Source organism: Aptenodytes patagonicus, chromosome 16 (assembly GCF_965638725.1).
Source record: "Aptenodytes patagonicus chromosome 16, bAptPat1.pri.cur, whole genome shotgun sequence".
NCBI lineage: Eukaryota > Metazoa > Chordata > Aves > Sphenisciformes > Spheniscidae > Aptenodytes > Aptenodytes patagonicus.
This window is the reverse complement of record NC_134964.1, coordinates 8,608,766-8,636,709: the sequence shown is the minus strand read 5'-3', so window position 1 is coordinate 8,636,709 and position 27,944 is coordinate 8,608,766. Positions and strand designations below refer to the sequence as shown.

The 27,944-nt window shown below is 47.6% G+C and overlaps 1 protein-coding gene across 2 annotated transcripts; it reads left to right on the top strand.

Annotated features, from left to right (window-relative positions):
- Window positions 1-27,366, top strand: PRPSAP1 (phosphoribosyl pyrophosphate synthetase associated protein 1). 2 transcript variants are annotated; one of them, XM_076353679.1, is made up of 11 exons: window positions 1-81; window positions 852-963; window positions 9,733-9,785; window positions 11,429-11,495; window positions 15,844-16,016; window positions 16,450-16,565; window positions 17,628-17,683; window positions 18,218-18,363; window positions 24,626-24,696; window positions 25,400-25,546; window positions 26,237-27,366. In XM_076353679.1, the coding sequence occupies exons 2-11, from the start codon at window positions 881-883 to the stop codon at window positions 26,393-26,395; spliced, it is 1,071 nt and encodes a 356-aa protein (XP_076209794.1). In that variant the 5' UTR covers window positions 1-81; window positions 852-880; the 3' UTR covers window positions 26,396-27,366. The 2 variants fall into 2 exon arrangements, with proteins under 2 accessions (XP_076209794.1, XP_076209792.1); XM_076353677.1 differs by lacking the exon at window positions 1-81 and adding an exon at window positions 162-249.
- Window positions 27,367-27,944: the final 578 nt, after the last annotated feature.

Genomic DNA, 27,944 nt, shown 5'->3' with positions numbered 1-27,944 from the left:
GCTGTCAACCGCATTCGGGAAGCCGGCGGTGCACCGCCCCGAGGAGGGAGAGTTTACGCCGTTCTCACGCTTCCTCCTCAGGTACCGGCGCTGTTCGGGCAGTAGCTGATACCCTTCTCCCGCTGTGAGGGGAGAGCGCGGCCGCTGTGCCCTCACCTAAGATGGCAGCGGGGGCGGTCTCTGCCCGCGGAGAAGATGGCCGCCGAGGGGAGCGGCGCTCTAGCCGCGTGGCGGAACTCGCTTTGCTGGGTGAGGGGAGCGGGAGGGGACCCCCCCCCCGGCCTCGTAGGGACCTCCCCCACCACCACAGAGACACCCCCTCCCCTCCAGCCTTGCTGCCTCACAGGGAAACCCCCTAGCCCCCCCTCTCCGACTTTCCCGCGGCCCCCTCAGCTCACCCCCACCTTCCCCAGCCAAGGGAACCCTTCTCTGCCTTGCTACCCGCCCCCCCCCCTTCCCCCCCCCCCCCCCCCCCATTTTGGAGGTCTTCCCTCCCCTGGTGCATGAGGTGTCTCTGGGTGAGCGTGGGGCGGGTTTGGGTTGGGGTTACCCGAGGCCCGGCTCCTGGGGGGGGTGAGGGGTGCTCTGCAGGCAGCGCGCTGCCCGCCCTCCTCCCCCCCCCCCCCCCTCCCCGGCTGCTGCCGCTCCATTTTATTTTAATAGTCATATTTTCCGCCCCTCCCTTTATACTTTGCCATAGGAGCGGACCAGCAAGACCATAGGTAGCGGAAGGGTTCCCCTCCTCCTCTTCCTCCCCACCCCTTAAGGGGCGGTGATCGCGGCGGAGAGGAAGAAAAGGATGCCACGGAAGCTGTTGTTGCCTTATAAATCTGTTTTTTCTCACTTTCGAGCTCCGCGGGGGTTGCATGACTCTTTGGCGATGAACGCAGCCAGAAGTGGCTACCGGGTCTTCTCGGCCAACTCCACGGCAGCCTGCACCGAGCTGGCGAAGAGGATCACGGAGTAAGTTCCCTCTCTTTCAAGTTTCTTTCCCCCTCCTCCCAGAGCTCCTCCGAGCAGGCAGGCTTTCTTCAGAGCGGCTGGAGAGGCTTTTGGCATCCTCCCGCCTTCCCAAGCCCAAAGGTGTTCTTTGCTGCAGAGGTTTTGCACTGAGAGTGTTCAGCAGCTCTGCCCTTCTCCTCTTCGGTGCTGGCTCATCCCTCCCGATAACTCAATTTGACCCAGCGATGAAAATGGACCAGCTGCTTTCTGCCTCTTGCGTCTCTGACATCCATTTCAATGCTGGAAAGGCCAGGTTGCAGCAAAGGCTGTTACTTTTGGGGAGGGAGAAGGTGCAACTTGGCTGAACAAACCTCAGAAAGCATTTTGACTGGTTTGGGAGATGCTCAGAACTTTCTCCTCTGCTTTTTTGTGGGGACGGGCTGGCGACCTGGTGTGCTCAACAGCTTCACTGCTTGGGGCACGGGGAGCGTTGCCTGTGTGGACCTCGGTGCAACACCAGCAGCTGCACTAACCAAAGTGGATTAGTGAATCTGCATTTCGGTGGGGTAGGAGAGGTGGGCAGCACATGCTAACAAAAGAGAGTTTAGTTTAGGGATAGAAGTGTGCCCCCCCCTCCCCCCTTTTTTTTTTTTTTTCCCAGCCCATCGATTTGGGCAGTGTTTGACCTTGACTTGGCAGGGATGGATGCGCTGGGTCCTGCTGAAGGAGGTGTGTAACAGCTGGCTCCAAAATGGGGCTCTTGCTGCACAGAGGAGCACTGAGTTTACCCCAACACTTGATCTTTTGTTTTGGATCAGTTTGGTTCAAATCGGGGCGCTCCCAGCCAAAGGGGCTTTTCTGAGACAGGCAGCTGGGTATTGGGGAGCCGTCATCCTAAAGCAGGATTTGGGTTTCCTTTCTGCTTCTTCTCACCTACAGTTCATAGGAAGCTGCTCCCAAAATCGAGGGGTCTCAGTGCTTGTTTGCCTGCCGCAGCAGATAGTATCCTTGCTACCCCTTAGGCAGTTGCTGGCCTGTTCCTGTCTCCAAGGGTGTGCTTAAATTGGAAACGTTACTAAATACAGGTGTGCTGCCACCTCAAACTGGACAAACATTCTGCTATTTGTCCAGCTAGCTTAATAAACAGTTTGTTCAATCCTTAGCACAAATTATCCCCGCGAAGCTGACTTGGCTGTTTGGCTGGGATCGCTGGTTGGGATGAGTGTTGGATAATAGCGATGGACTTCTTTGGGTGTGAGGCAGAGAGGGAAATCCTTGTGTTTGGGAGTGGAAAGCTTTTTTTTTTTTGGTTCATGTATTTTTGCTGTATTTTGTCAGTTCCTTATCACTTTCCCTTCACTGATACAACTCTGAAAACAAAGTCTCTGTATATAAAAAAGTAAGTTTTGCTGCAACAGATGGGACATGGTTTTACAAGGCTTGTCCTGTTGCGTCAACACAGAACATAACAGAAGTCCCCTGGGGATGAGCTCCAAGTTCTCGGGACTGAAAGAGCAAATGGGCAATCTTTATTGTCTGCTCTTTGTCTTAAAAATAACTCACTTTTTTTTAAAGATGTAATGAGAAGAGACGCGGAGCAGGCTTCCCCGGGCTGTGGCACACACAGCTGGCTGTGTGATGTGCTGCTGTAACCCTCTGCAGGGTTCCCAGTGATGCTCTGAGGGTGAATGACGGCAGGATCCAGAGGGTGACCTCCTGGCTGTCCTTCACGAAGTAAACTTTTAATAGAGGCGATGTGGGCTTTCTGCCTTGGCTCTAATGTCAGCGAGGAAGTTGGATGCTCTGGTGGTGGTACGAGCACAACAGCGTGATACGCAGCTACTGCTTAAACTGAGACTTAAGGACATGTAGCTTTACCGTCCGTAAAATGGGAGCAGTGACGGCTCTGAAATGGAAAGGTGTGAAGCCTTATATGCAGATGAGGTTTTGTTGGAGGGGCATGCAAAATCTGGAACCGTTAATAGTACGGATTTGCCCACAGTAAAAAGTCTCCCAAAAATAAAGGTATTTTCAGCATCTTGTGCAGTTGTTTTGCACTGACTTCCCTTAGGAGCTCAGGGGCTGTTTCAGCATGTTTGTAATACATCCCTTGTTTTTTCAGGTTGCAAAAGATGCGTGACTGCTGGCTTTCCCACTGTGTCACATCCCAGCCTGTACTTTGCTGGGGAGGTCAGTTGCGCCTTTTAATAGAGTTGGAGCAGTCTTATAAGGGTGAGTCTGTCCTCTAATATTGTGCGTTCTTTTTAAAGTTTTTTTATGACCTTTAGTATAAGTAGTAAAAGAACTTTAAAACAACACGCAATATTAGGAGTAGGGCCCCTTGAGACACTTGTCCATCTAGTCTCTGTTGCTCTTTGCCTTGTAGGTATGATGTTAAAATCAATACTTGAGGAGTCCTGGCTTATCCTTTTTAAAAATCTCAAGCCTGGGGAGAAGTGGTATGACATAAACCAGACATCTGAAGGCTGTTCAGTCTCCTCCTTCATTTAATGCAAAACTTCCGGAGTTGCTTTTGATTCAGGCTTTGAGCGTGGCATTCTGGCATGATTCCGATCTTTACAGTTTCCCATTATGCATTCTTGTCTGGTTATAGGATGAGTGACTAAATGGTTAGTCTAACTTTCACTTTGAGTTTTCAGAGCTTTTGTTTATGTTAGTGTCTGGCAGGGAGAGGAGATGTTCTCATAAGCCAGCACCCAAATACCTTGTGAAACTTTAAATAATAAAGATGCTCCTTAGATTCAGGACCACTGAAACATAAAGAAAACCATATGTTTACTTGTATCTTATAAATTGAGAGGGATGGATTTTTTTTTTTAAATTCTTTCCCAGATGGAAAGAAAACTCCTGCTGTAATTAGGACACTTGGCACCTGATTACAAGCTGCATTTGCAGGGGAGAAAGATAGTTTCTCTGACTGGTGCTGATCCCTAATGGGCCTTGTGTGCTGCTGGGGGGATGGAGGTCTAGCAAGTCTTTTTAATCTCCAGAGTCCAACAGATGCATTTAGATCTCCCTCTGACTGCAGTATTCGGCACAGAGGGTACAGATGTTATATTCCATGCCCTGCTTGTGTGTTTGGGTTGGAGGGGATTGCTGATTGAAGCTCGCTAATGCCTCCCCAGCGCTTCCGCAGGTCTGCGTTATGTGGGACATGATAATATCGTAAACTCATTGCAGACTGTGGATGTGAGTATTCTAGACCTTCATTTGGTTTGCAGCACGGAAAATGCTGGTGATCTAAAGATAAAAGCAGTGCCGTGAGGCTAAACAACGTGTAGTAATGAGGCAAAGATGGAGACTTGTATTCTGATCCCTGGTCGTAGGGAGCTGGGTACACAACACTAAAACCAGGGTGGTGGTTTCTGTGAATGAGCGGGAGGTGAGCCCTGCTTTTGGAAGAGGCCATATGTTAGGAGGACTTGCAGCAACCTCCCTCAGCTGAAGGAGAGTTTCTGATGTGATGGAGGAAGAGTAATGTCAGCCTTCCTCATTAGGTCGTCTTGCCAGCGCGTGAGAGGATGGCACAGGGGAGTCAGATCACAGTAACCTTGTGATGCTGCTCTCCCATCTCCAAACCCTGTTCTTGCCTCCTGGAAGGAGCTCTTGTGCGGTGCTACGGGAGGAGAGGAGGTGGCACCAACTCTTTTCCATCTCAGAAGATGCAGCGCTGTGGCAGGAGGCTAACAGATACTACAGGGTGAAACTGCATCAGAGGATTTTGGAGAGGGAAAAGAATAACCAGCTAAAAAGTAGTGTAGTTGGAGAGGGTTACAGGTGGGGGATGGTGCTGGCGTAGGGTGAGCGTGGAGCAGTTGGGCTTTGAGATTTTCTGTGCAGCTTAGATGGAGCATGTAATGTAGCTGAGCAGATTGGCTTTGCGTGGTAGCTTTCTGTGCTGGCCAGTGCCAGGTTTAGGGGAAGTTCCTTCACGAGGAGCAGACTGGTAGGACTAGAGGAAAATCTGCGTGGTGTTTGCCGGTAGTTAAGCTGCACGGCTTTGGCACAGCTGGAACAAATGATGCAAGTGCTGGATGGCTCTGGGTACCAGTGGCAGATGAGCAGCAAGGACTGTTCTTCAAGTATCCAGTCGTGCCAGGTGGATGGAGAGAGGTAAAGGAGAACTTAGATAGTTCTAAGGATATTTGAACAATCATATTGCCTTGTATCCAGGAAGCTGCTGTTTCCTTTCCCTTTCCTGGCTTGTTCTTGAAGTGGGAGATTAGGAAATACACCGTAGAGCTGCCACCGTGCTAGCTGGACCAGTTGACTGATCTTTATTTAAAGATTTGCTCGAGTTGGAAAAGCAATTCAAAGTCAGGCTGTGGCTTGCTTTGGCCACGGTCAAGCACGGAGCAGATCCTCTGCTGTCACCTCCAGCTCCTGGAGTCTGCAGCGGTTCATGGAGTCTGTAGGTGTGGGGAGAGTCGGGTATTTGCAGAGCTGAGACCAGTGACAGTGTTTGTAATGAAGAGGATATTGCCAGAATAAAATCATATCATAGTCAAGGGCTTTGTCTGTATGCAGATTTCTCTTCAAGTTGAATGTTTGCACTGTGAGCTGGCTGGAAGCTTCCTTCGGAGATAACTTTACAAATGCTTTTAGGTGCTTGTCACAAGAGTGGCAGAAGGAAATGCAGCCCGGACTGAGAGCCTTTCCCAGCGGTACTAAAACATGCTTTGATGGCATGAAATACTGCAAGTGCACTTGCCTCTTGAATTTTGATCCAGCTAAACTTCAGGTCTCTTAACTGACTGTCTTTTGTCTCAAGAGCCTGGTACAGTGGTTTTTGACAGTCTTCAGAGGAGCATTTTGAAGTACAGTCTAACACAACCTTGTAGTGTTGCCTAAAATACTGCAGCGTGTCACTTCCTCATTAAACTATAGGTGACTTCTGAGCTGTTCACACTTAGGCTGTGAATTTGAGACAGATTTTATAAACACTCTTGTATCCACAGCTTAATATCCTCTTGGCATGTGTTGAGACTGCGGAAAGTTATCTCATCGTTGCAGAGAGAGATATTCCAGATCAATATAAACTTTTACTGGCCAATTGCTCTGAGTAGGATTTTTAAAGCCATAAAGAGAATTTTTCTCTTAGGTGCTACCAGGTCCTAGAGGAGTCGCTTTAGTGATGGAGCTGGTGCGAGGACGACAGAGCAGAGCAAGGAGCAGGGCTTTCCCCGTCAGGAGCAGTGAGTGATCACACAGGGAAAGCTTACACTGAGATGGTGTTAAAAACTTTAAAAGCTGGGAGCAGCCTGGAGTAGTAATACCTTGATCCCGCTGTGCCCAGCCCTCTGCACTGAGCTTGGCAGGACTGTATGTGCGTAGCTTTTTTAACGGATCCCAGTTCTGAAGGCTACTGCTTTTAAAAACAAAAACAATGCCAAACTGAGTTTCTGTCTCTCTTGGATGGAGAAGGGAGCTTTCAGAAGTGAACTCCTGCGCTGATGTCTGCTCGGCGCCGGTTAACAAGTGAGATTTCTGCAAATACTGTAAAATCAGCCTGACTGTTCTCCAGTCTTAAACATTTCATTATCGGCAAAAGCCCCCACCTCTCTGTAGCCAAATACCGCAATACACAGCAGGGCTTTTGTCGATGGAGCTCGTTTTGCTTGGAGATGTGATTTATCTACAGGACCTAAAGTATTATTTTTGCCAGAAGAAACTGTATCTCTCTGCAGGGGTGTGTGGTCTGGGTTACCTGTAGTGGCAGCCTTTTCTTTCCTAGTGTAGATCTCACGTCTGCAGACAAGTGATCCGGTAATTGTGATAACCCCTGTTCGTACAGTTATGCTGTTAGTCCTGAAGCCGACTGCAAACTGAGTTCTTGCTGTCAGTTTAATTCCTCTATCGCCTAAAGCAACGAGCAATTGGGAGCTTCTGCATAGAGAGGATTTAGAGAGAAAAGAGCTGGGGATGGAGGGGAAAAAAGGGAGAGGTGACAGGAAGGGGGAATTTATCTTTGAACTCTGTTACAAATGGTTGCTCCCAGGCTGCGTGGTGGCTAAGGCCGTGCTCTGCCCTTGACTGTGGTGCAGATCTCCCTTTTGACACAAGTCCTGTGGAGTTCGGTGTTTTACAACAGGACTTGCACAAACAGTCCCCTCTTTAATAGCCTTGACTAAATCAAGGTTTTATCAGACTCCTTCACCGGCTGAAGCCTCGGCTTACACAAAGCCTTCAGAAATGGATTTAGTGGAAGGTGTGCCCCTTGGGTAAACATACCTGAACTGCTTTGGTGGAGCTGCCTGTCAGTCCTTCTGCCATGCCTGCAGCTCGTAGGACTGCAGAGCGCTGCAGGCGGGGTTGGTGTATGACTTTTATGGGCAGTTTTATCTCGTATCGTTCTCATTGCTGCCCCTCTTGTTTACTCGCAGTCAACAGTTGGAGCAGAGATGGGATTTATTGTCTGACCAGAACAATCTACTACCGCTCATTCCTTTAAGTTGGCAGCTGCTTACTGTATCTGCTGCTGCTACCTGCACCCAGGTTTGACAAGCTGAGCTGTGTAGTGTCCCTCTTTCCATCGGGGAGCAAACTTGCCTTTCCGATTTCTTGTTTCAGCAGGCACAGAAACTGCATTGCTGCTGTACGATCTGAATAGGGGACCACTGGGCTCTGTTTTCTTCTTGCCAGCTACATCCTCGCAGAGCGTCACAAACCTCCGCTGTGTTTGTTTGTCACCTCTTAGCATGGGAAGTGCCACCCTCCAAGGGGTGTTCAGCTGAGATGTGTCCAGCTGGACTGTTCTTGAAGCTTTCCCTCCTTCCATGGGATGCAGGGTTGACTAAAGGCACTTGCACAATCTCATTAATGGAGGTTTTTTCCCAGTAGTGAGGTAGGAACATGCTGTCTGCAGTGAAGTCAGGGCGCACGTGCCTCCAAAGGGAGCTTGCAAGACTTGCCGTGCAGTTGTGGAGGAACAAGTGTGAGTCATTAAACATTTCTCCCCACACACTGGTTTGTTTTGTGTGTGTGTGTGATTCTTGAGCTTGTTTCGACTTGGATGCCTTGGCAGCGATTAGGCCAAAGCTTAGTGGTTGCAAATGCCTGACTGTAATCGGAAAGACAGCAGGATCCCAATGGGTGGCAGTAAGTGCTCGATGGATCCCATCTGCAAAACTCACCTTTGCTGTGCATCTACCCCTGGGGTCCCCGGGCTTGCCTTTGCCTGACCAGCTGCCAGCTCTTTTTCGAAGATACTGAAGGTACTGAGGATGCCTTTGTATTGCAGCTGCAAGTTTTAACCCAGTGGGGCTGGCGAGAGAAGCCAAATAAGAGGTTTGGGTGGCTTGCCTGCTCTGGACTGCACGGTCCCTGAGTGATGCTCCAGTCAGTACCCGAGCCGGGCTGGTTACAGTCTCGCACGTATGATTCTCAATGCAGGAGTTTACTTGCCAGCCCCAGCCATGGTAAAATGTGCTGCCAGACACACAATCAGGAACGTGTGTGTGCCAAATATGTGCTTTGTAGCCAGCTAAGCAAATATATCACATTGCATTCGAGTATCTGTTATCGCAGCTGTCCTGGGCACGCTTTCCAGGCCAGCTTCTAGCTGAGACCTCCAGCTTGTGGGCTCATAGCTGAGTCCAGCAGTTGCTGGTGGGCCGGCAGCACGCCAGTGTCGGGCTGTCTCACTCACTGACTTCTGAAAAAACGTATCTTTGTGACAATTTAAGTACGAGGCTGAGTCTGTGGCTAAGGAGATGGAGAGAGACCGACTGCTGAAGGTGATAGACTGGGGGAGAGCCAGGGACAGATGTGGGCTTTTTTTTTTTTTTAGGATTGGTCCCGATTCGCAAAATTTTCGCATGTGTCCAGGTAAACACAGTATATGTGCAGACAGGAAACTACCGCTGTAATCAACGTGTTGAACAAAGGTATTTTGCAGGCATAAACTGTTTCCTAATCCAGCATGTGGGCATGGCCACCGAGCAGACCCTAGAAGAGAGGAGGGACTTGCCCTGTGCTCCAGCGAGCTGAGTTGCAGCAACACACCTATCCCAAGCATCTCACTGGTGTGGGGTCTCTCAGCTGAGGCTGACAGTTAAAGCACATGTGCCTCTAAATACTTACTAATGGATTACTTGTCAGTACAGTTAAATATAGAAGTGTCACCTGAGGGAATAGTCTGCCTTTTGGAGCCTTTTAAAATGCTCTTCAAAAAGAATCTTTCTTATATAAGAAAAAAAATTAAAAAAAAAAAAGGGGGGGAGCGACTGTAATCTTTGTTGTGATGAGTGCTGTGGGTTTGACATTTCAGAAGAGGAAGGAGTAATTTGAAAAAATCAGAAAACTTTTTTTTTCTAAGTTAAAGTCTCTTCAGTCGGCTGAGTTATTTCAGAAGGAAGGTTTGGGCAGGAAAAAAAAGCCATGGGAGTCAAAAAAAGTGACTCAGTTGCCATTAATCAAGTCTGAGTAAACCATTAGTGTTTAGTTCCACAACAGATCTGCCTAAGGTGGCATTGCATAGGCTAGCAAGATGTCCTTTGCCATCAGGAGACGCAGCCTCTGGTCAATTGTACAAGGACTGGCTCTTCGAGTACAGCGTCGACGTGCTGCAGAGCAGCATGTCCCAGGGACCTCGGAGGGGAGGAGACCCCCAGGGAAGGGGAGGACATGTAGTTCTGCAGCCTGGCTGGCGCGCTCAGCTCCCTGTTAGGCAATGCTGTGTTTTGTTGGTGTGTAATGGTTGGTCCAGTCTCTGCTTTGGATCATGAACTGCTGAGCTCCTTCATTTTTAATTTCCTTTTTTCTCTCCAGGCGTCTCGGAGCTGAGCTGGGGAAGTCTGTGGTGTATCAGGAAACCAATGGAGGTAAGAGAAACCTTTACTATTTGCAACTGTTTTAAGGTAATCTTAGAAATACTGGGTAACTCCATTGGCCAAACCTGTCTAGTAAGTGCAGTGATTCAGCTGTGATGTTACTGCTGCTCCTGGCAGTGCTAAACCTTTGTGTCTGACCTTGGACAAAGCAGTTAAATGTGTTCCTTGTTTTCCCCTGTTATCTCGTTTGCCTGCCTGTCAGCTAACTCTCATCTAAAGGAGAGTCCCACCTCCGGTGTTAGCTGCTACAAAATCTTACACGCTCATGTGCTTAGCAAAACATCTCCCAGGCTTAAAAGTAATGGCCTGCTTTCTAAGTGTCTGCCTTGCAAACTTTTAAATCATACCCTTCTCCCAGCCATCCCCTGCCACAGGCAGTTTACAGCTGCCCTAGCAAGGACCTGTCCTCTTGCTTTAAAGAGTGCAAATTCAGGGCTGTGATGGGGAGCGTGCCTCTTGCAGCTTGCTTTCATCTCTTTAAATGTAGCAAGTTTTCAGATGCTGGGCTAAAACACAAGGATATTGGCTAATAGAGTTCAGTGGCTAAGAGTCATTTACTGTTTCAAGATCTCGGTTACCTTATTTGCAAGAGAGACTAGAACCAGAGAGCCGATACAGGTGAGAGGAAGGGATGGAAATGGCGCTGGCTCGGCATGAAGGCTTTTGACAGTGCTGCTGCTCTTACAGCCGGAGCAGGCCACGTGGTGTGTAAGCTGCCATGGCTGCGTATGGTTATGGTTGGCTTCCTGTTGTGTTCACGCTAGGGAGAGCTCGCTGCCCTTTGGGGTTAGTTTTAAATCGGGTTGCTTGCTACAAGGTCTGAAGTCGTTCCTCATCACTGCACAGCAAATCAGTCTGCTTTCAGCAAAGTCCCTTAAGGTTACTACTGCCAGTGCCCAGGCAATTAGACTTTGAATTTGGTAGCTGGGCAGATATTTCTCTCCTTTCGCTTATCCCTGCTCTCTAGTTCATGGCTGTGTAGGGAATGAGTGGCTAAGACAGGCACCTCAGGAAACCTGGTGTCATTGCTTTGGCTTTGCAGAGCTGCTTTGGAGCTTGGCTTTTGCATTTGAGTCTGGGACTGTAGGAATTGTGTTCAGCAGAGACCTGGGTTTCCAGCTCGTGTCACTGTTGAAATGTCTTGGAACTGGGTAGCGAAGTTGGGGAGTTCTCCTTCTGAACTCTGTGCTGCTGGTGTTGCCTTGGGCTATCCAGCCTGTATGGAGCTGACTGGGCCAACTAGAGGTTGTTCTGCTTTGGGTGGTTCATTGTTCGCTAATGAATGTGGTATTGACAGCTTTCAGCACTCAGCATGGAGAAGTGAAAAGGATCTCTCATTGATAGTTAGGTAATTGTCTTCTACGTGTAAGAGAACAGCTATTCAGCCTGGTTTTGCATTGTGAATACAACTAACTCACTGGTATGTCATGCAAGCTCTTTACTTCTCAGGACCAGCCTTTGGAAAATCCATTTGGCTCATCTGCGTGTGTAGTGTGTGTATGTGCACAAAGGGCAAAGGAGCAAGTCCTCCTCTGCCCTGTCCAGTGGGCAAAGTTGCTGCTAAAACATGGTGTGTTATCGCTGTAAATCTGATGTTTGGAAACAAAACTGACTGTGTTTTCAATTCTCTTCAGAAACAAGAGTTGAAATAAAAGAGTCCGTCCGGGGACAGGATATCTTCATTATACAGACAATCCCCAGGTAAGGGACTCGTGGCTCAGTTTTACAGCTGTGATATGCTTTGAATTTCTGGTTCAGCAGATTGTTCAATAGGTTTGCTCGCCATTAGCCAGCATGATAACCAGTCTCTTTCTAGCGTTGTCATTGCTTTGCCTTACGTTTAAGGCACCGCATAGTGTTAAGCTGTTAAAATTCCCAGAGGATCGCTTGTGCCACTGCAAACTGAGAAGCTTCCCATCAAATAGCTTAAGTGTGTCACTTGAGGCGAGAACAGCTATGACTGATGGCTTCAAGTGAAACATCCCTGGTCTGTGTGTTGGTGTCCTGGCAGGCTCAGTTGCTTGGTGACTTCTGACTGGCATTTCCATTTTAGGATGTGTAATTTCCTCTGCCTTCCAATTACCAAGCAGCAGAGCCAGCAACAAACAGCACTATTGCTTTCATTACAGGCTGGATTACTCTTCCCCTTTCACTGTAATGATGTAAAACTGAACTCAGGTGGAAGCCCGTAGCTTCCCTCCTGTACTCTTACAGTTCTTAATGATGTTGAGTCTTTTCTTAAGTGAGCCTGTTTGGTTTTTATTTTGGGCTGTTCTGGCCTTGGAGTAAGAGGAAAATAGTGCTGCGAGTAACCAGGGACCTAGAAAACCAGCAGGAACCTTGCTGCTCGCTGGCTGAGGAAGAGCGTAGCGAGATTGCACTAGGATGGTGGGAAAGGAGCCTACATACAAATGGTAACTGCAAAATGACCAGTTATGAGTAGGGGAGGTGCTGTTTTCAGAGATGAGGTATTGATGGGATGCCTTTTGCACAGTTAGCAAAACAAGGATGTTCCTGCTCTGATAGCTTTTTCCAAGTTACCAAATTCTGCTCAGATTTTGGAGATCACAGGAACTAATAAGTACCAGAGCTCAAGCAGGTAGCAGAATACCCTTGAAACAGAATTTTTCCTTCCTTGCCAAAGAAATAGAGCCCAGTGAGAATTCAAGTTCATTTCCTGTTTGTAATGCTTGGCCTGTTGTTAAAGAAATCAGTAGGACTACAAGATCAGCTTGCTCACTTCTGGAGTTCCTCCTGCAGGCTGAGACATTTTTCTGGAGTTCATCTCTCCCCAGAGAGATGCTCGAAGTGTTTCATCCCTCAGGGAGCGACTAAATCTCTGCAAGATGAAAATCCACTGATGCAGGATTATGTTTTGGGTGAATAGTGTCATTCTGTTGTCCCTCGTGAGAGAGTTCTCCGAAATAATTTGTAACTGAGAGCTGTGTAAACATAAAACAGATAAGGTGTTCAGAGAGAGATAACTCATAGCATTAGGGGCAGCAATAGTTTTGGGAGGGGAAAACCTCCCCTGCTTTTAACTTGTTGATCCCCTTGTTTTTCCATAAACTGAATTCAATGTTGTGGGCCAAGAAATGGATCCTTTTTAGCCAAAATGTTCAAGGCCCTCCAGGTGAGGAGCCACCGTTGTGCAGCCAAGTCATCTTTTATTCTTAAGCTGCAGCTGTGCCTTGCTGCATTGCTTGAGAGGACAGGTTCAAGGGCATCTCAGTTTTGCAGTGGGTTTCAGGGAGGTTTTCAGGAGAGTAAAAACAACAACTATGTTGAATAATCTGAGAATAGGACTTCTGCACTCAGCGGTTTGAAAAGCAAACAAAATAGTAGGACTTAGTAGGAAAGGAGTAGAGAGGGAAACAACCTTGATATGCTGCAGTGTGAATTCAGTCTGCATCTTAAATGCACAGAGAGAGACCAGAAAGACCTGAATATTTGATACAAGCTCCCTGTCCAAAAAGCATATAGCAGAACTAAAAAAGTTAGAGACAGGTATCGTCCAAGACTGTTGGTGTGTGGACTAGCATTCGTATGAGGGAAAACCAAATAGCTCATGTTTAGACTGTAGAAAAACGAAGGAGTTGGTGGTTTAGTGATACACTAAAAGTGAAAGGAGTCTTCTAGTGCTGAGTGTCAGTGCTCGTTGTTGCAAAGTCGATTGGCAGCTTCACATAAGCCATTTGCTCAGCCTGGAGAACAGGGATCTCCAGGGATGGCTCAGGCAGGGATGGGGAGCAGCGAGGGAGGCTCCAGGGTGCTGGAGAGGGGTGGTAAGTAGGGCATGGGGGATAGCTGAGCCGGCTCTAAATGTCCTGGTAATGAGCTGACGGTCCCCATGTGCGGTCTTGGCACAGGCTTTCCAGCAGTAACTGTGAGCACAGCTTCAAGGCAGGAGGCGGGGAGGGCAGCGAGGAGGCTGGGATGTTCTCCTGGGTACCCGTTCTGGAGTGCTGTGGCTGGGGTTCCACTGCAGATGTTATCTCCCCCAATTAGTCCCCAGCCCAAGCCGGGCCCTTGGTTCAGGTCAGCGCCCCTTGAAGGAGGAGCGGATCAGGGTGACGGCTGGCTCAGCGCAAAGCATCCAGGAGGGTGCTCCTTGCCTCGACGACACCCCCCCCCCCCCAGCCCACCCACCCTGGGCCCTGCTGGAGTGACAGACGCATCCCCCTCTGCCTAGTGCCTGTGCCGGCTGGTCTGCAGGAGCTTCCCGGAGTCCAGCGTGGGGTCCTGCTTGAATATTGAGAGGTGCTCCTCCTCCAGTAATTTCTCCATCGATACGACTACCAGTGTCCCACAGCAGCACTGGGACTGCTGGTGCCTTTTGATATCAGTGGTAACCCTTTCTCCCAGGAGCAGTCTTGTTCTCTATCTGCTTTCCATGTGAATATATATATATATTTTTTTAAAGAGTAATTTGAAAAATAATGAGGGAAAATACTGAATTTCTGGGATAAACTTTAAATAGGCTTAAACTTGGCCACTTTGTTTTTATACAATACTGATAGTAGCATCTTTTTCTCCTGTCGTGGCCCCACTGGCACAGCTCAAACACCAAAGGGAAGAAACGGTTCTTTGTTTGCTCGTTGTCCTACGTGGCAGGGGGCTATGTTTTATGTAATTCTTGGCTGGGTGCTTCAGAGCTAACAAAGATTTCTTGTGTGTTAAACGGCATTGTGTGCGAGGGCTGGCGGGGCCAGCAGGAGAACAGAGACCCAGAGCGCTCACAAATGAAGAGGCAGAAACAGAGGTTAATTTCCGCAGGAAGGGGGAGCAATGGAGAAATGGAAATGGTTAGAAGTTTGTCACGGGTCACACAGACAGAGGCTCGGAAAACGGTATCGCTGAGCTCTTGGGGAAGCCGTCCCTGGTGGTCAGGAGGAAAACGGGTCCTCGAGCAATGTCTGGGTAACGTCCAAAAAGCTCTGCAGAGCCTTAAGCTGCTCTGTGCTGTCTATTCCTTCTGCTGCTGTGTGGAAAGATGGCCCAGTCAGCCCCTGCTCTGTCACCGTGGGCTCCACAGCTGAGCCACCACCAGCGTTGCCCTCCTGGGGACCAGTCTGGGGAAGTGGTGTGTCATTTGAGGCTGTCCATGCTGAAAGCCCCCAAGCAAAGGTGTCTGCATGGTAGGAGGATTGTCTGTGCCTCTGTCTTCTCTGAAGTGCATGTTCTTCAGTTCCCAAATGGTTTCGAGTCAGTTTGTGACGATGCAGACAGCGTCTCTTGGTGTGGGTTTTAAGGAACTAAAAGGGCTTGGCTTTTTTTTCCCCTTCTCAAAATGGATTAATATGCAAATTAATACACTCCTGCTGGGCCACGCCAGTCATCATGGTGAAGCGAACTGAAAATGGGGTTTTACATGTATTCCTTGCAGTGGTCTACAGATATGTTCTGCCTATGTTGCTTTTTTGTTTTTTTTTTTTTTTTTCTTTCAAGAAACAGTCATTTAGCATTTACTGTGCTGTTGTTACTTCCATCTCTAGATAAGCTAGATAGCGTGGAGATGCTGACCTCCGCCGAAGTGATGTGTCTGGACTTTGTACTGCTCCAAAATGCAGTATTTCTTAAGGCAGGAAAAATAACCTGCCTTACATTGTTAAAAATAAAAATACCCTAATAAATCCAGTGTGGATGAAGTTGTGTTGGCTGCGTGTCTGCTGCTTCTTTAAAAGACTATTTTATTTCAAAATATGCTGTATGAAGTGACATTTGTTCCAACATAACTGAAAAAATGCCTTTTTTTGTTGTGCTGATGGAGGGAAATAATCATACACCTCATGTTAGAATACAAAATCAAATTCTGGTCCACAGCTCTTGAACGCTGGAGTCATGTCCTCTGCATATAACAGTTGATTGTAATGTGCTGTGGCATGATGGAAGGAGCTATACGATTACAGTCTGGATCTTGCATACATTAGCATAAGATGTAGCATTATTTGCCTGGAAGCTTGGTGAGGAGAGGTATGGGTATAAAAGGAAAAGGAGTTGCACTGGAAAAACACCTACTAATATTTGGAATGGTTTTCAAATCTCCTAGAGATGTGAATACCGCTGTCATGGAGCTGCTGATAATGGCGTACGCGCTGAAGACTTCCTGTGCCAGGAACATCATTGGGGTCATCCCTTACTTCCCCTACAGCAAACAGAGCAAAATGAGGAAGAGGGGCTCTATAGTCTGCAAGCTGCTGGCTTCGATGCTCGCCAAGGCAGGTGAGTGTCACAGGGAGCAGCAGCGTGGCAGGCTCGGACGCTGCAGTGCATCCGACTACTGGGCATCCCAGAGGGCGTCTGTCCTTCCGTTCTTCTCCCGTTCGATGTGGGGACGTGCTGCTGAGCCCTTGAGCCTCTGGGGGAATTCGTTTTCTTCAGCTTAATTTTATTTCTTTGTAACTCGCACCTGGGGAAGTGGCCTAGAAGTGTCATATTGACATACGGTGTCAGCCTAGTGCTGTGACTTATCGCATGCCTGTTTCTCATTATGTCTTCGGAACTTTTTATGTTAACCTGTTTACGCTTATTTTATCACATGGCATAATAGTCTGAGTAATAGCTAAAATAGTCTGGAAAATGGAGATATTCGAGGAACTCCAGCCATGTGGGAGTCATCTCAATGAATTGTTATCTATTTTTTTTTTTACCTTAGGTTTAACACACATTATCACCATGGACCTTCATCAAAAAGAAATTCAAGGCTTCTTCAGCTTCCCAGTAGACAACCTGAGAGCATCCCCTTTCTTGCTTCAGTATATACAGGAAGAAGTGAGGTTACTCTAGTTCTGTATATATCAACTTGTCTTAACTCGTCTTAATGTGATAGCAGCATTGGGCCGCTGCTTATGCAGGGGTTGTGTTGTCAGGCTAGGTCAATCGTTCTGTTAATGAATTCTTTCTTACGGGGTACCTATTGCGTGTTTCTTAGGAAAGTGGGAAAATGTCATCTTGTATGATTGTACCTGGATAGAAATTGAACTCTTGATCATAAGCAGAAGATGAGCTTGCTCTCTGTAGAGCTAGTGCCATTTGAGAGATGCTATTTATGCTCCTGCCTCTAATCACCTTTTAAATCCTGTTAAACTGTCTCCCCTCGCCCTTTGTTCTGCGGTGGATGTCTGACTGCTCTGAATTATTGATAGACTTTGTCTTGGGCTGAGTGTAGGAATGCTGAGCGCAGCAGGGCTGGGGGCAGGGCACGGAGGTTTTATTTTCCATGTGCAAAAGATGATGATTTATGCCCACATGGTGAGAGCAAGGCTTCCCCACACGGGGGGAGAGCGGGCCCTGGGTTCAGACTTTCCCCTGCAGACAGAAGTAGCTACAGCCAGTCCATGTAGCGTAGGTTAAACACAGTGAACGTTCCCACCTTCGCCTGTTTTGAACGCAAGGCCAGCGCCTGCTCTGTGCGGGCACTGGGGCTCCGTGTGCTGGTGAGAGCCAGGGTTTGATACCTCTGGCCCCCAGGGCTACACCTTCCCCTTCCTTCCCTGCGCTGTGTGCGGTGCCCTGTGTCTCGGACAGCTGCGCTCAGCACTGCAGACCAGGCCATAACTTGTGGGCACCAGCAGGGAAGGAGGCACAGAGCTGCAGTCACGTGCAGAGTAGGACCTGCAGTATTGCCTGTACTAAACTTATTTGTGTTGCATTTGGGGCAGAATACACAAATACTGGCATGGAAAATGAGCGCGATTGCCTCTCTAGTTTCTTGCCACAGAATGAAGATTTGGATCTGGGGAAGGAGAGTGGGTGTGATTATTCAGCCATGTATCAAATCAGCTACTCGCTAGCAAGAAGGTCTTTACTTAAATAACTTTTTATCACATCCAGATTCCAGATTACAGAAACGCAGTTATTGTAGCCAAATCTCCTGATGCAGCCAAAAGGTAAATGGATGCTTTACTAGCTGGTTAAAAGTAGCTTGGAAAAGATCTGGGCTGATGGGAAAGACACCAGGAAAAATAGGGGAGGGTCACAAATGGATCAGCAATCTGATCCATAAGTCCTTTGTGGCTGGAAACGGGATGGACATCTGTAGTGGTGCAGATGGGCAGCTGAATTTTACAGTCCCAACTGTGTGGGAGGAAACTCTGGAGGTCTCTGCTGCTGCAGAGCTAGGTGGTTCACCTGGGGCCAGGATCAGACTTGCTGCCTGAGTTTCAGCGGTGCCTGACCATCTCAGAAAGCGTTTAGCATATGGAGGAACACCAGGAGACCCCTGTGGTGGAGCCAAGGGGTAGAGTGGGCTTTGGGATATTAAGGAGGAATGAAAAGTCACTTCCAGTGAAGTTTCTTGCTGGGGAACAGCCACAGAGGTGCAGCCTTTGCTTGCCCTGTTGGGTGTGGGAGAGGCTTGCTGCACTGGGCTGTGAAGTTGCATCAGCCCAACATCTTCCTGACGTGCTCTGGTTGTCCTGCAGGGCTCAGTCTTACGCCGAGAGACTACGGCTGGGACTAGCAGTGATCCATGGAGAGGCTCAGTGTACAGAGCAGGACATGGATGATGGACGTCACTCCCCTCCGATGGTCAAAAATGCAACTGTGCATCCTGGTCTGGAGCTGCCGTGTAAGATTAAGCTTCTCTGCTTACCTTTGGGCAAAAAAAAGAAAAGTTTGGTGGGAAATTGCTGTTGGTTTAGCTGTGTAGGTATAACCAACCTAATGGCAGTTGGACCAGTGGAATTTTTCTCATGGAAAGGTTGATATCAGCGAGTTGTAGGAGAAGGTACAGGGGAAGGTTTTTATTTAACTCTTTCTGGCCGTGCAGAGCATCAGTATTGTTCTCCTTGGCTGTGCCCACTCAACAGTGTCGGATTGACAAACCTCTGATAAAGGTGGTGCTTTTCCAGCACTCAACAACAAAACTCAGAAAAGAAATGCAAAAGTGTAACTGACATGGGAACAGCCACCGAGACAGGCTGCTGTCCCCAGCATGGCGGGGAGGGCTGGCCTTTGTCTTCCCTTCCTGCTGCAGCCGTTGTTACTGCTGGAAATTTTCTTCATCTTGGCAGCCAGGTGATCATGTTCCAGTGTCTGTTTTGACAAGGTTTTGAGGTTTGTGTGGCTAGGGTGAATAGGTTCTCCGAGATCATTGCTGAGCTTCTTCCTGTGCTCTTGCCATCAATTGATAAGCTGCTGATTTGGGAGCACAGAGCAAAGAAAAAAGGTGGAAACCTGTGTTGTAGGAAATGCTGTCCTCTTAGGATTGCTTGTATTCCTGCAGCAGCAGCAGTCAAGTAACGACAATACAATCAAAATTCAGCTCCCTCTTGGGAGGATTTTAGCTTTCTAGGTAGATGGTGGTATGACAGAAATTGAATGCAGTGAATGCGGCTGAGAAGCGACCGTGGGAAAGGATGCATGCTGCTGTATGTGGTAAGGAGCTATCCATCATGCAGCCAAACTTAATTATACCGGCAGTGGCTAGAGCTACTGATAGGCGTCTCCTCTTGTCTTTTTAAGTTTAGGGAGAACATCCAACCAGTTTGTGAGCAGGTCGTGGAGGGGAGGCGAGTAAGACTGCAGGCATTTTACATTACCCCAGTCATCGCTCACTATAATACGATCAGTTAAACAATGCTTATGTTGCTGGTGAAACTCCTCTTGGGCCTTGGGGGACAGGTGGGGTTTGGCAATGAAGTTTGGGACTTCATCTTGATTGTCCCCCTTCTGACAAGGGGATTTTTTCATGCCCTTCCAACAAAACAGGAATTTGCGTGGTTACTCTTGGCCTTTTCCTTCCCCTCCTACCCTGAAGAGGATGCTTTCCTCCAAAATACCACTAGCTGACATTTGTCCACTGCTGGGGCATTGATGCAACTGTATTTTTGTTTCCAAGCATGTCACTTTAAGGAAGCTCGACTGTGGGAGCTTGTGCTGCTGGAGAGCCCTGTAAATGGTAGCTCATACAGAAATGTGCCCTTGTCCAGTTTAGTTATGATTCCAGTGGAAAATTGTTTTCAGTCTTCAGCTATCCAAACACAAACTAATTTGCTGTGTATCACCACTTTCTTCTTTTATCTCCTGCAGAAACTCAGCACTTGACTAATGACCTTACATTCCTGCATGCCTAAGGCACAAATGTAAAACAGTCAAGCTGTGGCTTGGTAGCTGTCTGTCGGCAAGGTGTGGGGTGGATTATGGGGAGAACTTGTCCAAAACTTTCAGTAGAAAGTTGCTTTTCTCTCCAGTTTTCTAATCTGATAGATACCTGGTTTTGAGTGAGCTGGGCTCTGTTACTGAAGGTGCGGAATACTGAGGTAATAGCTGTCTGAAAGCAGTCTGTAAGCTTCTAGTGCATCCTGGTTGTGTCGCAGCCTCTGCCATGGAGCTGCGCTCTGCCAGACGGAGGTGAAAATGCAGCTAGGGTTAGGGATGGCAATGCTGTGAGTGTCTGTCTGTGCTTAGCCTCTCTGCTACGCCTCCTTTCTTGTCCGATCCAATCATTTGAAAAGTGTCTTCCCATCTCAAGCGACACGTGAAGCAAAACCCTTGATCAGCTCTTCCTGCCGTGTGTACCATCACCAGCAATGCCGGTGGTGTACCGTCTGATGGCAGAGTGAAGCAGGGTTCAGCTATGTCCCTGTATTGTTGTTTGTGAAAGGTAGGACACGTGCTACTCACCCAGAGCTGTATGCTTCCTTACACCAAAACCGGCCAGAAAAACCTCCGGTTGTCGAAACAGAACCGGTCTCCAGGTCTGCCTGGCTCAGCTACCACAAACCTGGGTCTGGGCAGTTAGAAGGTGGGGGTACTCCTGGAGGGTGGCTGAGACTAACTGTGGAGCATCCTGCTCTGGGCTACAGCCAGATTGGTGTGGAGCATCCTATCTTCCCTCTCTGCAGCTCAGGGTCCCCAGCAGTTGTGTTACAGCCAGAAGAGAGAGGCGAAACCCATGTCTGGGAGCAGCCCCAGGGCCCTACAGCGATGACTTACGCTTTATGCCATTCTTCATGGGCTTCCTAGTGAATTGGCTGGGCTCCTGCATCCTGGCATGCACCTTTTCTCTCTGTTCTAGTAGAGACCACGTGCCTTTAATTAATGAGTGTTATGCAGTGTAATGGCTTATTTATTGTTCTGAGAGTGTAGCCTGATGTGATACTCTGATTTGGTGTCATATGGAGCCGTAACGGAAAAATGCCGAAGGTGCTTCAAATTGCACTTTATTTAAAGTGCTGCGCTAAAGTGGCAGCAACAGTTCACATCACTCAAAACCCAGAAATCGGAGCCTTTGAGACAGGATGTCACTTCGAGGTTATTCTCTTTGATTGTGTGCTCTTTGTGTCTCAAAACATGCAGCTGGCTTGGGGCTGTGCTTTAACAAATGCATTTAACAAATGACTCTTTGCACGTTCCCTCGTCCTCGAGAAAAGGAGTGGAGCACCATCTGTTAAATCATTTCAGTGGCTTTGAAATTCAGTACTTTATTCAGATAGCTAATGGTCTGCTTCAAACCCAGAGCCCAGCAAACTGTCATGAAGGAAGAGAGTTTGGGTGAAAAACTGGAGTGACCATAGGTCTGTTCCTACTTCCCTACCCTCATCTCTTTCCTTTGTTCAGTCTGGGCACAGGGATGTTACCTGTCCTTCCAGGTCTAGCTCTTCACAAAACAGTTTGTTCTTAAGCAGCCTTTTGCTCATAGACTCTGTTGTAAATGCAGCGTTATTTTTCTTGGTGATTATCACTTTCAGGCACTCTGTCAGCTCCAAACAGAATTTGTTTTAGCATTTCTCAACCCATTTTTGACCGCTTAATTAAAGCAACAGGTTTATGCACCTGGGAATGTTGTTTCTTCATGCCAGTGATAATCTCGCCTTGAACCCGTGGTACTTTGGCGTATATTACCCACATCAGAATGAAAGTGCAGGTTAGAGTGTTTGGCTGATGAATTTATTTCCCCACCAGCCCTCAGTGTTCTTTGATATTCTGGTTTTATAAAAATGGTGGCTGGTTTGTTTTTTTTCTCTTTTCTTTATTTTTTTCCCCCCAGAAGCTACAGATACAACAAGCATCTTTTCTGACTCTCCAGAAAAAAACCCAGCAACTCTTTTAACCTAAACTCATACATAATCCAAGGGGTTACACCAGGCAGAAGTACAGTTGTGGCTTATTTCTGTTGCCCTCTTTTGTCTACATACAAATAGAGGTTTTGTGTCTGGGAGGAAAATGTTCTTTATTTGACTCATTTTTCAAGCCACCTTCTCGTGGCAGTTCTGACTTGCACATCTTGATATGTCCAAAGATTTTGAAGAAAAAGAAACGGGCCGCAGTAACCCTTGCATAAGCTCTCATCCCATTGGAGCAGTTCTCTTGAGATTTGATGTGGTTGTGGGTAGATCTTTGGCTTGCAATTTTTTTTTCTTTTCTTTGCAGAGAAAATTGAACAAGAAAAAGGGAGAACATCTCTTTAGGATCCGGGTAGGTCGACATGTTGCCTACCATACTTTAAAAATAAATCAAAATTGAAATACAGCATTTAAAAACAGACAAAGAGATGCGAAGCACTGCTAATGTTGCTAGCTGCTTTGTTAGCCTTTAAACATAGCAAGGAATATGTCTGCTTCCTTTATGGAATAGAAGGATACTGATTTGCTGAAACTTCATGTGTTTGTGAGTAAAATAGTGCTGAATTTCAGCTCCCTAGGCCTGTTCACTATTTGCTTAGAAAAGAGTTTTCCCTAGGCTGGCTGTTGTAAACAGAAATGGTACTCATCTGTGGATGCACACTAAGGATGGGATGGCAGCCAGATGTAATCCTTCTGGTATTTCACAGCTCCTGCCAGGAGTTTTGTTACTGTCCAAACTAGATAATAAACTCATAACTAATCTAAGCAGGTAGGTAGCGCCTGTAATTGAAATTTATGGTCTGCTTATCTCTTGTGATGCTTAATCCTAGTTCATTACAAGTACTCTTCCTTCTCATAAGAATATTTTCCCTTCAGGACTTATATGTGACTTTGCATTTGATAGGAGACTCAAAAATAACAAGGGAGGCTGGAGAATCTGTGCTCCAAAGAGCAATTAACTCTTAAGTCCAAGGTAGCCGTGACTTTAACTGAAAAACCTAGCAATAAGTAAAACTTTGGTCAAAACAGAACTATTGGACACCTTTTATACAGTTTTGGTAGGCTTACGGAAAACCAGTCTGTGGAGTAGGTCGTGTATATGAAGAACAGCTCTACACATGAATCTTGGGAGCTGTGGTCCTTACAATTGCTTTCACCGCATCCCTCAGCCTGACTCACCCAGCTGTGCTTGCACTCTAAGCATTCCCAGGCACTGATGAGTTGTGGGAATAGTACTGGATCAGCCTGCTGTGCAGGATGGGGAGTTTCGTGCAGGGCTTTGGTGACCCAGGAGGGCAGAAATCAATATCAAGACAGGCTTTTTGCTGGGCAATGGCTTGTGTTCTCATGCTGCTCAAGTATTATATTGAAGTAGGTTATCTTAAAGGAGAAAAATCTTGCTGTCTAGGGCCAAAACTCCTCGGCGCTTGAGAAGCCTCTGTGGCCAGAATCCTGGCAAGACCTGAGCTTACAAAGAGGAGGGGTACAAAGTGCCTCAGTAGGATACTTCACTGCAGTCCCCGTAGACAGCATAAAATCTGGGGGGGGGGGGGTGCAGGTGGGCCAGGTAAGTGTTACAAAATGCTGGATTTTCCTCTTTGCTTCAGTGGTTAGATCAGCCCAGGTTATCACCTAATGACACGTGCATGCCCGCTACCGTGTCCTTTCTGTGCTGGGAGTTTTTGTACTGCCTTCACTGTATAAACCAGCACCCTCTGGCAAGTGAGAGGTTTGGCTTACGGACAGCAAGTCCCTGGCCAGTATCAGAGGCTGATTGCTGTTCGGTGTGAATCTGAAGGCTGTGTTACGCCTGGACACTCTCAGTGCATCCTAGTTCGTATCGCTGTTATTTTTTTTTATACTGCTGCTGGGAGTTTTTTGGGATAAAGGGTAAAGCCTGTTACACATGTAGTTTTTGTATGAACCATGTCAGTGCAAAAGTAGAGTCAGGAGGGAGTAAAACCTTATTTCCTGATACATCTCTTCACTATGTGTCAGATAGCACAGCTCATCAATGTATCCTTTTGCTTCCAATTGCCGGTTGCAGTGAGCTTGTAGAAATGAGTTTGAACTGGATTTCATCCTGCTCTTTCCATTAATCCACTTAAAAAAACCCAAACAAACAAAAAAACAAACCAGCAAATTTGCTTCTGCAAACTTCCTTAAGCTTTCTTTGCCTGAGCAGGTATTATTAAGGTCCTTACACGCTCTGAAAGAGCTCTGTGTGTTTGGTGATATGAGAGAAAGCAAGCAAGCTGCAGTGCAAGTCTCAAATCCTTCAGATGAACTAGTGAGTCCAATAGGTGAAAAACTGCACCATGTAAAGCATACGCCCTTCAAGAGGTGTTGCTCAGAGAAGCCCATTTGTTGTTCCCCATCATGAGATACCCCTTTTTTCAAGTCCCGTTCTGGAGCACAAAGAAAGTCACTGACATTTCTCATAAACCAGGTGCTGCTTTGTAGCTCTCCTTGCACAGGGGTCTGTTAGATATTTGGATTTGCTTACTGTCTCTGAGGTCACTTCGAGGTCCCCACAGAAACTGAGAGTTTCATCTTTATGCAGCAGTGCTATTCATTTAAGGAGGAAAATGATGGTTAAACCAGTGGTTACCCACTTAGGTGGGCATCAGGATAATGTAAAGCACGTGTCTGTATCTGTGCACCAATATAAGACGCAGTTTAGGGCTGGGCCTCTTGTGTGGTGGAGCTGTTGCAGTTTGACTCAAGGCTAACTGACCTGGGCTTTTTTTTCTTCTTCTTTAGTGATGATGGCCAAGGAGAAACCGCCAATAACTGTGGTTGGAGACGTTGGAGGAAGAATTGCCATCATTGTGGTATGAGTGTGATGGAGAGGAGGCGGGGGGGTGGCTTCTTCCCAGCATCTTTTCTTGAGCTGCTTTATCCCAGAGGGTAGGAAGGGACTGCTGGTGTAGGGGTGGGAACATGATTGTAACCACTGTTTTCTCCGGTTTTGCTGGTGGCTTTGGTTACTTCAGCTTTCTGTTGAAAACCCTTTGTACTTCAGCACTTTAAGCCCTGAAGTCTCCTTGCTCCCTTGAATCTACAAATGTCAGGTGTCTACAAATACTCAACAAATCCAGGACATGCAGAGAAATCTCCTGAAGTGTTTAAAAAAAACCCAACCAAACAGACAAAAAAAACTTGCTGAGCTTCTCATACTTCCTGTGCCATGCTGCAGTGTAAGTAATCAACATGCAGCTACTATCGCCGTGAAAAAAACCCCTTGCTGAAGATAAGCTCTGTTTGTGTGTGTGCACGTGCAGGGACTAATTTGTTTCCAAGACACAATATTTGTTTTGCACACTAGCAAAAGGGTCTGTAAATTAGGGAAATGGCGTTCACAGATTTAAGTCATGCATGTGGCTGTCCTTGCATCTCAACAGCAGCTGAAGTAGCCAGGGATTATTTTTTATTTTGGCTGTGTGCACGGCCAAAGCTGTGGTACCTTGCAGATCCACTCCTGCCCTGCAGGCACGGTAAACTTCTGGTTTTGATGTTATTTCTGTTTCTTCTCAGGATGACATCATCGATGATGTGGAAAGCTTTGTAGCTGCTGCAGAGATCCTGAAGGAGCGTGGAGCCTACAAGATTTTTGTGATGGCTACTCATGGGCTCCTGTCAGCAGATGCCCCCCGTCTCATAGAGGAATCCTCCATCGATGAGGTGCGTCTCCTTTCTGGACTGTGGAGGAAGGGCTGGCTCTGGTGGCTGGGTTGATTTAAGGCACCAGAAACCACAAACTGATGTTCTTCCCCTGCCACATAGCTCATCTCTGAGATGACTGGTTTCATCAGATGCTTTCAGTTAGCTGGTTCTTCACTTTTTTAAAAAAAAAAAAAAGCGTGTGTGATTAATACTTGTTCAGATCAGATCTGCTTCTCTGTGCGCGTTTTCTCCCTAATGCACAGATATTAGTCATCCCTGCCTGGAGACTTCCCTTATCGCAGCTGGGTGCATGTGGCTGCTTTCTCACTGTACAGACCTTCTACCTGTCCCTTTCCCCCGGCTGATGACGGGCTGTTGGGTACATTAAGAGGATAAGATTTCAAACCTCGCCCTTAGTAACAAACGTGTCAGATCCTGCGATCTAAATGGACCCGTCAGCCTGTGTGGAGGTGGCTATTGTAGAGTGCTGGTTATGCCGGTCCCCTCAACAGATTGACTGTCACGTGGGGGAGACCATTTATTTTAATCTTTTTTTTTTTCCCCTCCCCTAACATACAAGGATTTCTCCCCCTGAACTGTCAAACGGCAGGTACGCACCACTCGTGGAGTTAATCTAGGGTAGCTGTTCAGTGAGAGTGAGCGTATCGGCGGCACAACTAATGGTCTTTTCTTTCTGGCACTCCGTAGGTGGTAGTAACCAACACAGTTCCTCACGAGGTACAGAAGCTGCAGTGCCCCAAGATAAAGACTGTGGATATCAGTTTGATTCTCTCTGAAGCCATCCGACGAATCCACAATGGCGAGTCCATGGCCTATCTCTTTCGCAACATCACTGTTGATGACTAGACCTGGCGCTGCCCCTGTTCTGGCTTCCACAAGAGAAGGAAATATGCATGAAAAGGCAATACCATAAATTATAGGCATAACACAACTGTTTATTCTTGTAGGAGCATGGAGGTTTTCAGGGTCTTGAGCCATGAGATCTAATAGAAAAAATCAACCTGACCAGCACTTTACAGGTGAATAGAAGAGGCCACTGGCAATGGGGAGGATGACATCTTAATTGAGAGATGGAGAAATGAGGTGGTGTTGAATTTTTAAGTTAATTTTTTTTTTTTTTAGTGTGTTACCTCTTGCCCTGTAGGGAGGGAAAGAAAAGCAAAAAAGAAGTAGCTGTCAGCTTATGAGAAGGGAATAGAGACTGCGCGTTGCTGCGTGTGGGCAGCAAGAGGAGACGGCCTTTGGGTTTCTGTTTCTGACTGTGACTCGCCTGAGAGCACAGAAGGGAGTGCTTCATTCAGGCAGCTGGGCAGGACTGCTTGCTGCTGGCAGAGCTGATCAGCGGAGCAGCTCCTTGCCAATTGAGTGGCCTCTCATCTCTTGCACAGCGTAGCAAGGACTTTTATCAAAACTAAGTTAGCGGAACATCCAGAAGGGGCAGCTCAGGGCAACCCATTCGCAGGGCTGCTCGCATCCTTGTGTCGGGGCGCTGGGAACAAGCTCACGTGTGTCTCCCAGCAGCGCAAGGGGTGCTAGTTAACGTGCTGGCCTTTTCATTTTGCGAGCCTTGGATCATTATTGTTCTTCAGTGGCAAGTCACATGAGGGTCTGGGTCCTCACTTGAACACTTGTCTGCACTGCAAAACCGGGCACAATTTCTGGAGTTGCCTGGGCCTGATGAGTTGTGGCAGTCTCGTGGGGAAGGGGAGTTGGAACAATATCTGCCTCTAATGCAGCTGTGCTCTCCAAAACACTAACACTGAACCTGCAATAAAAAGCATAGGATTTTTCATTTTTGGTGCTTCCCGTGAACCCTGTACCCTCTGAACGGCTGCTGTGTCTGTACTGTGGGGCTGTTGCTGTAAACGGGCTCGCTTGGCAGCTTGCAGCCTTCTTCCACGGGGAAGTACGACTCACTGCTTGCTCCTTTCTCGAGTGACACTAACCCTTGGCTGGAGGGGACACTTGAGAAAGCCGCACAAGGTGCTTGTGAAGGGCTTTGTCTCCAGGATGATACAAGAATAAATTCCCAAACTGTGATCTTCCCCCTTGATGACACTGACAAACGCACTCCAGTAAAACCTATACCGCTTTCTACCCTGCCGACGTGAGGAACAAATCCTGCTTGGAAGCAGCTGCTTCCAAAAAGCGCTGCTGCTGACGGGCTGGCTCTAGCAGGCAGTTGTTTAGTTTTGCTTATCCTTCTAACTTCTGCCTACATCCTTCTCTTCCACTCCAGCATCTAAAACGTGTACGGTGCCAAGGGGCAAGCAGTGACTCTGTGAGCAGGACAAGCCTTGAACACCAGGCAAACAAGGGTGCTTCGGCACGGGGGAGTTTGTCTTGCAGAATAGTGTCGTGGTGAGGGTACACGAAAGCCCAGAGCAGTCGGGTC

Coding starts and splice junctions, on each gene's coding strand:
- PRPSAP1 (XM_076353677.1), top strand. CDS start 162: ATGGCAGCGGGGGCGGTCTCTGCCCGCGGAGAAGATGGCCGCCGAGGG. Junction 11,496..15,843: donor ATTATACAGACAATCCCCAG/GTAAGGGACTCG, acceptor CAAATCTCCTAG/AGATGTGAATACCGCTGTCA. Junction 16,566..17,627: donor TTCAGTATATACAGGAAGAA/GTGAGGTTACTC, acceptor TATCACATCCAG/ATTCCAGATTACAGAAACGC.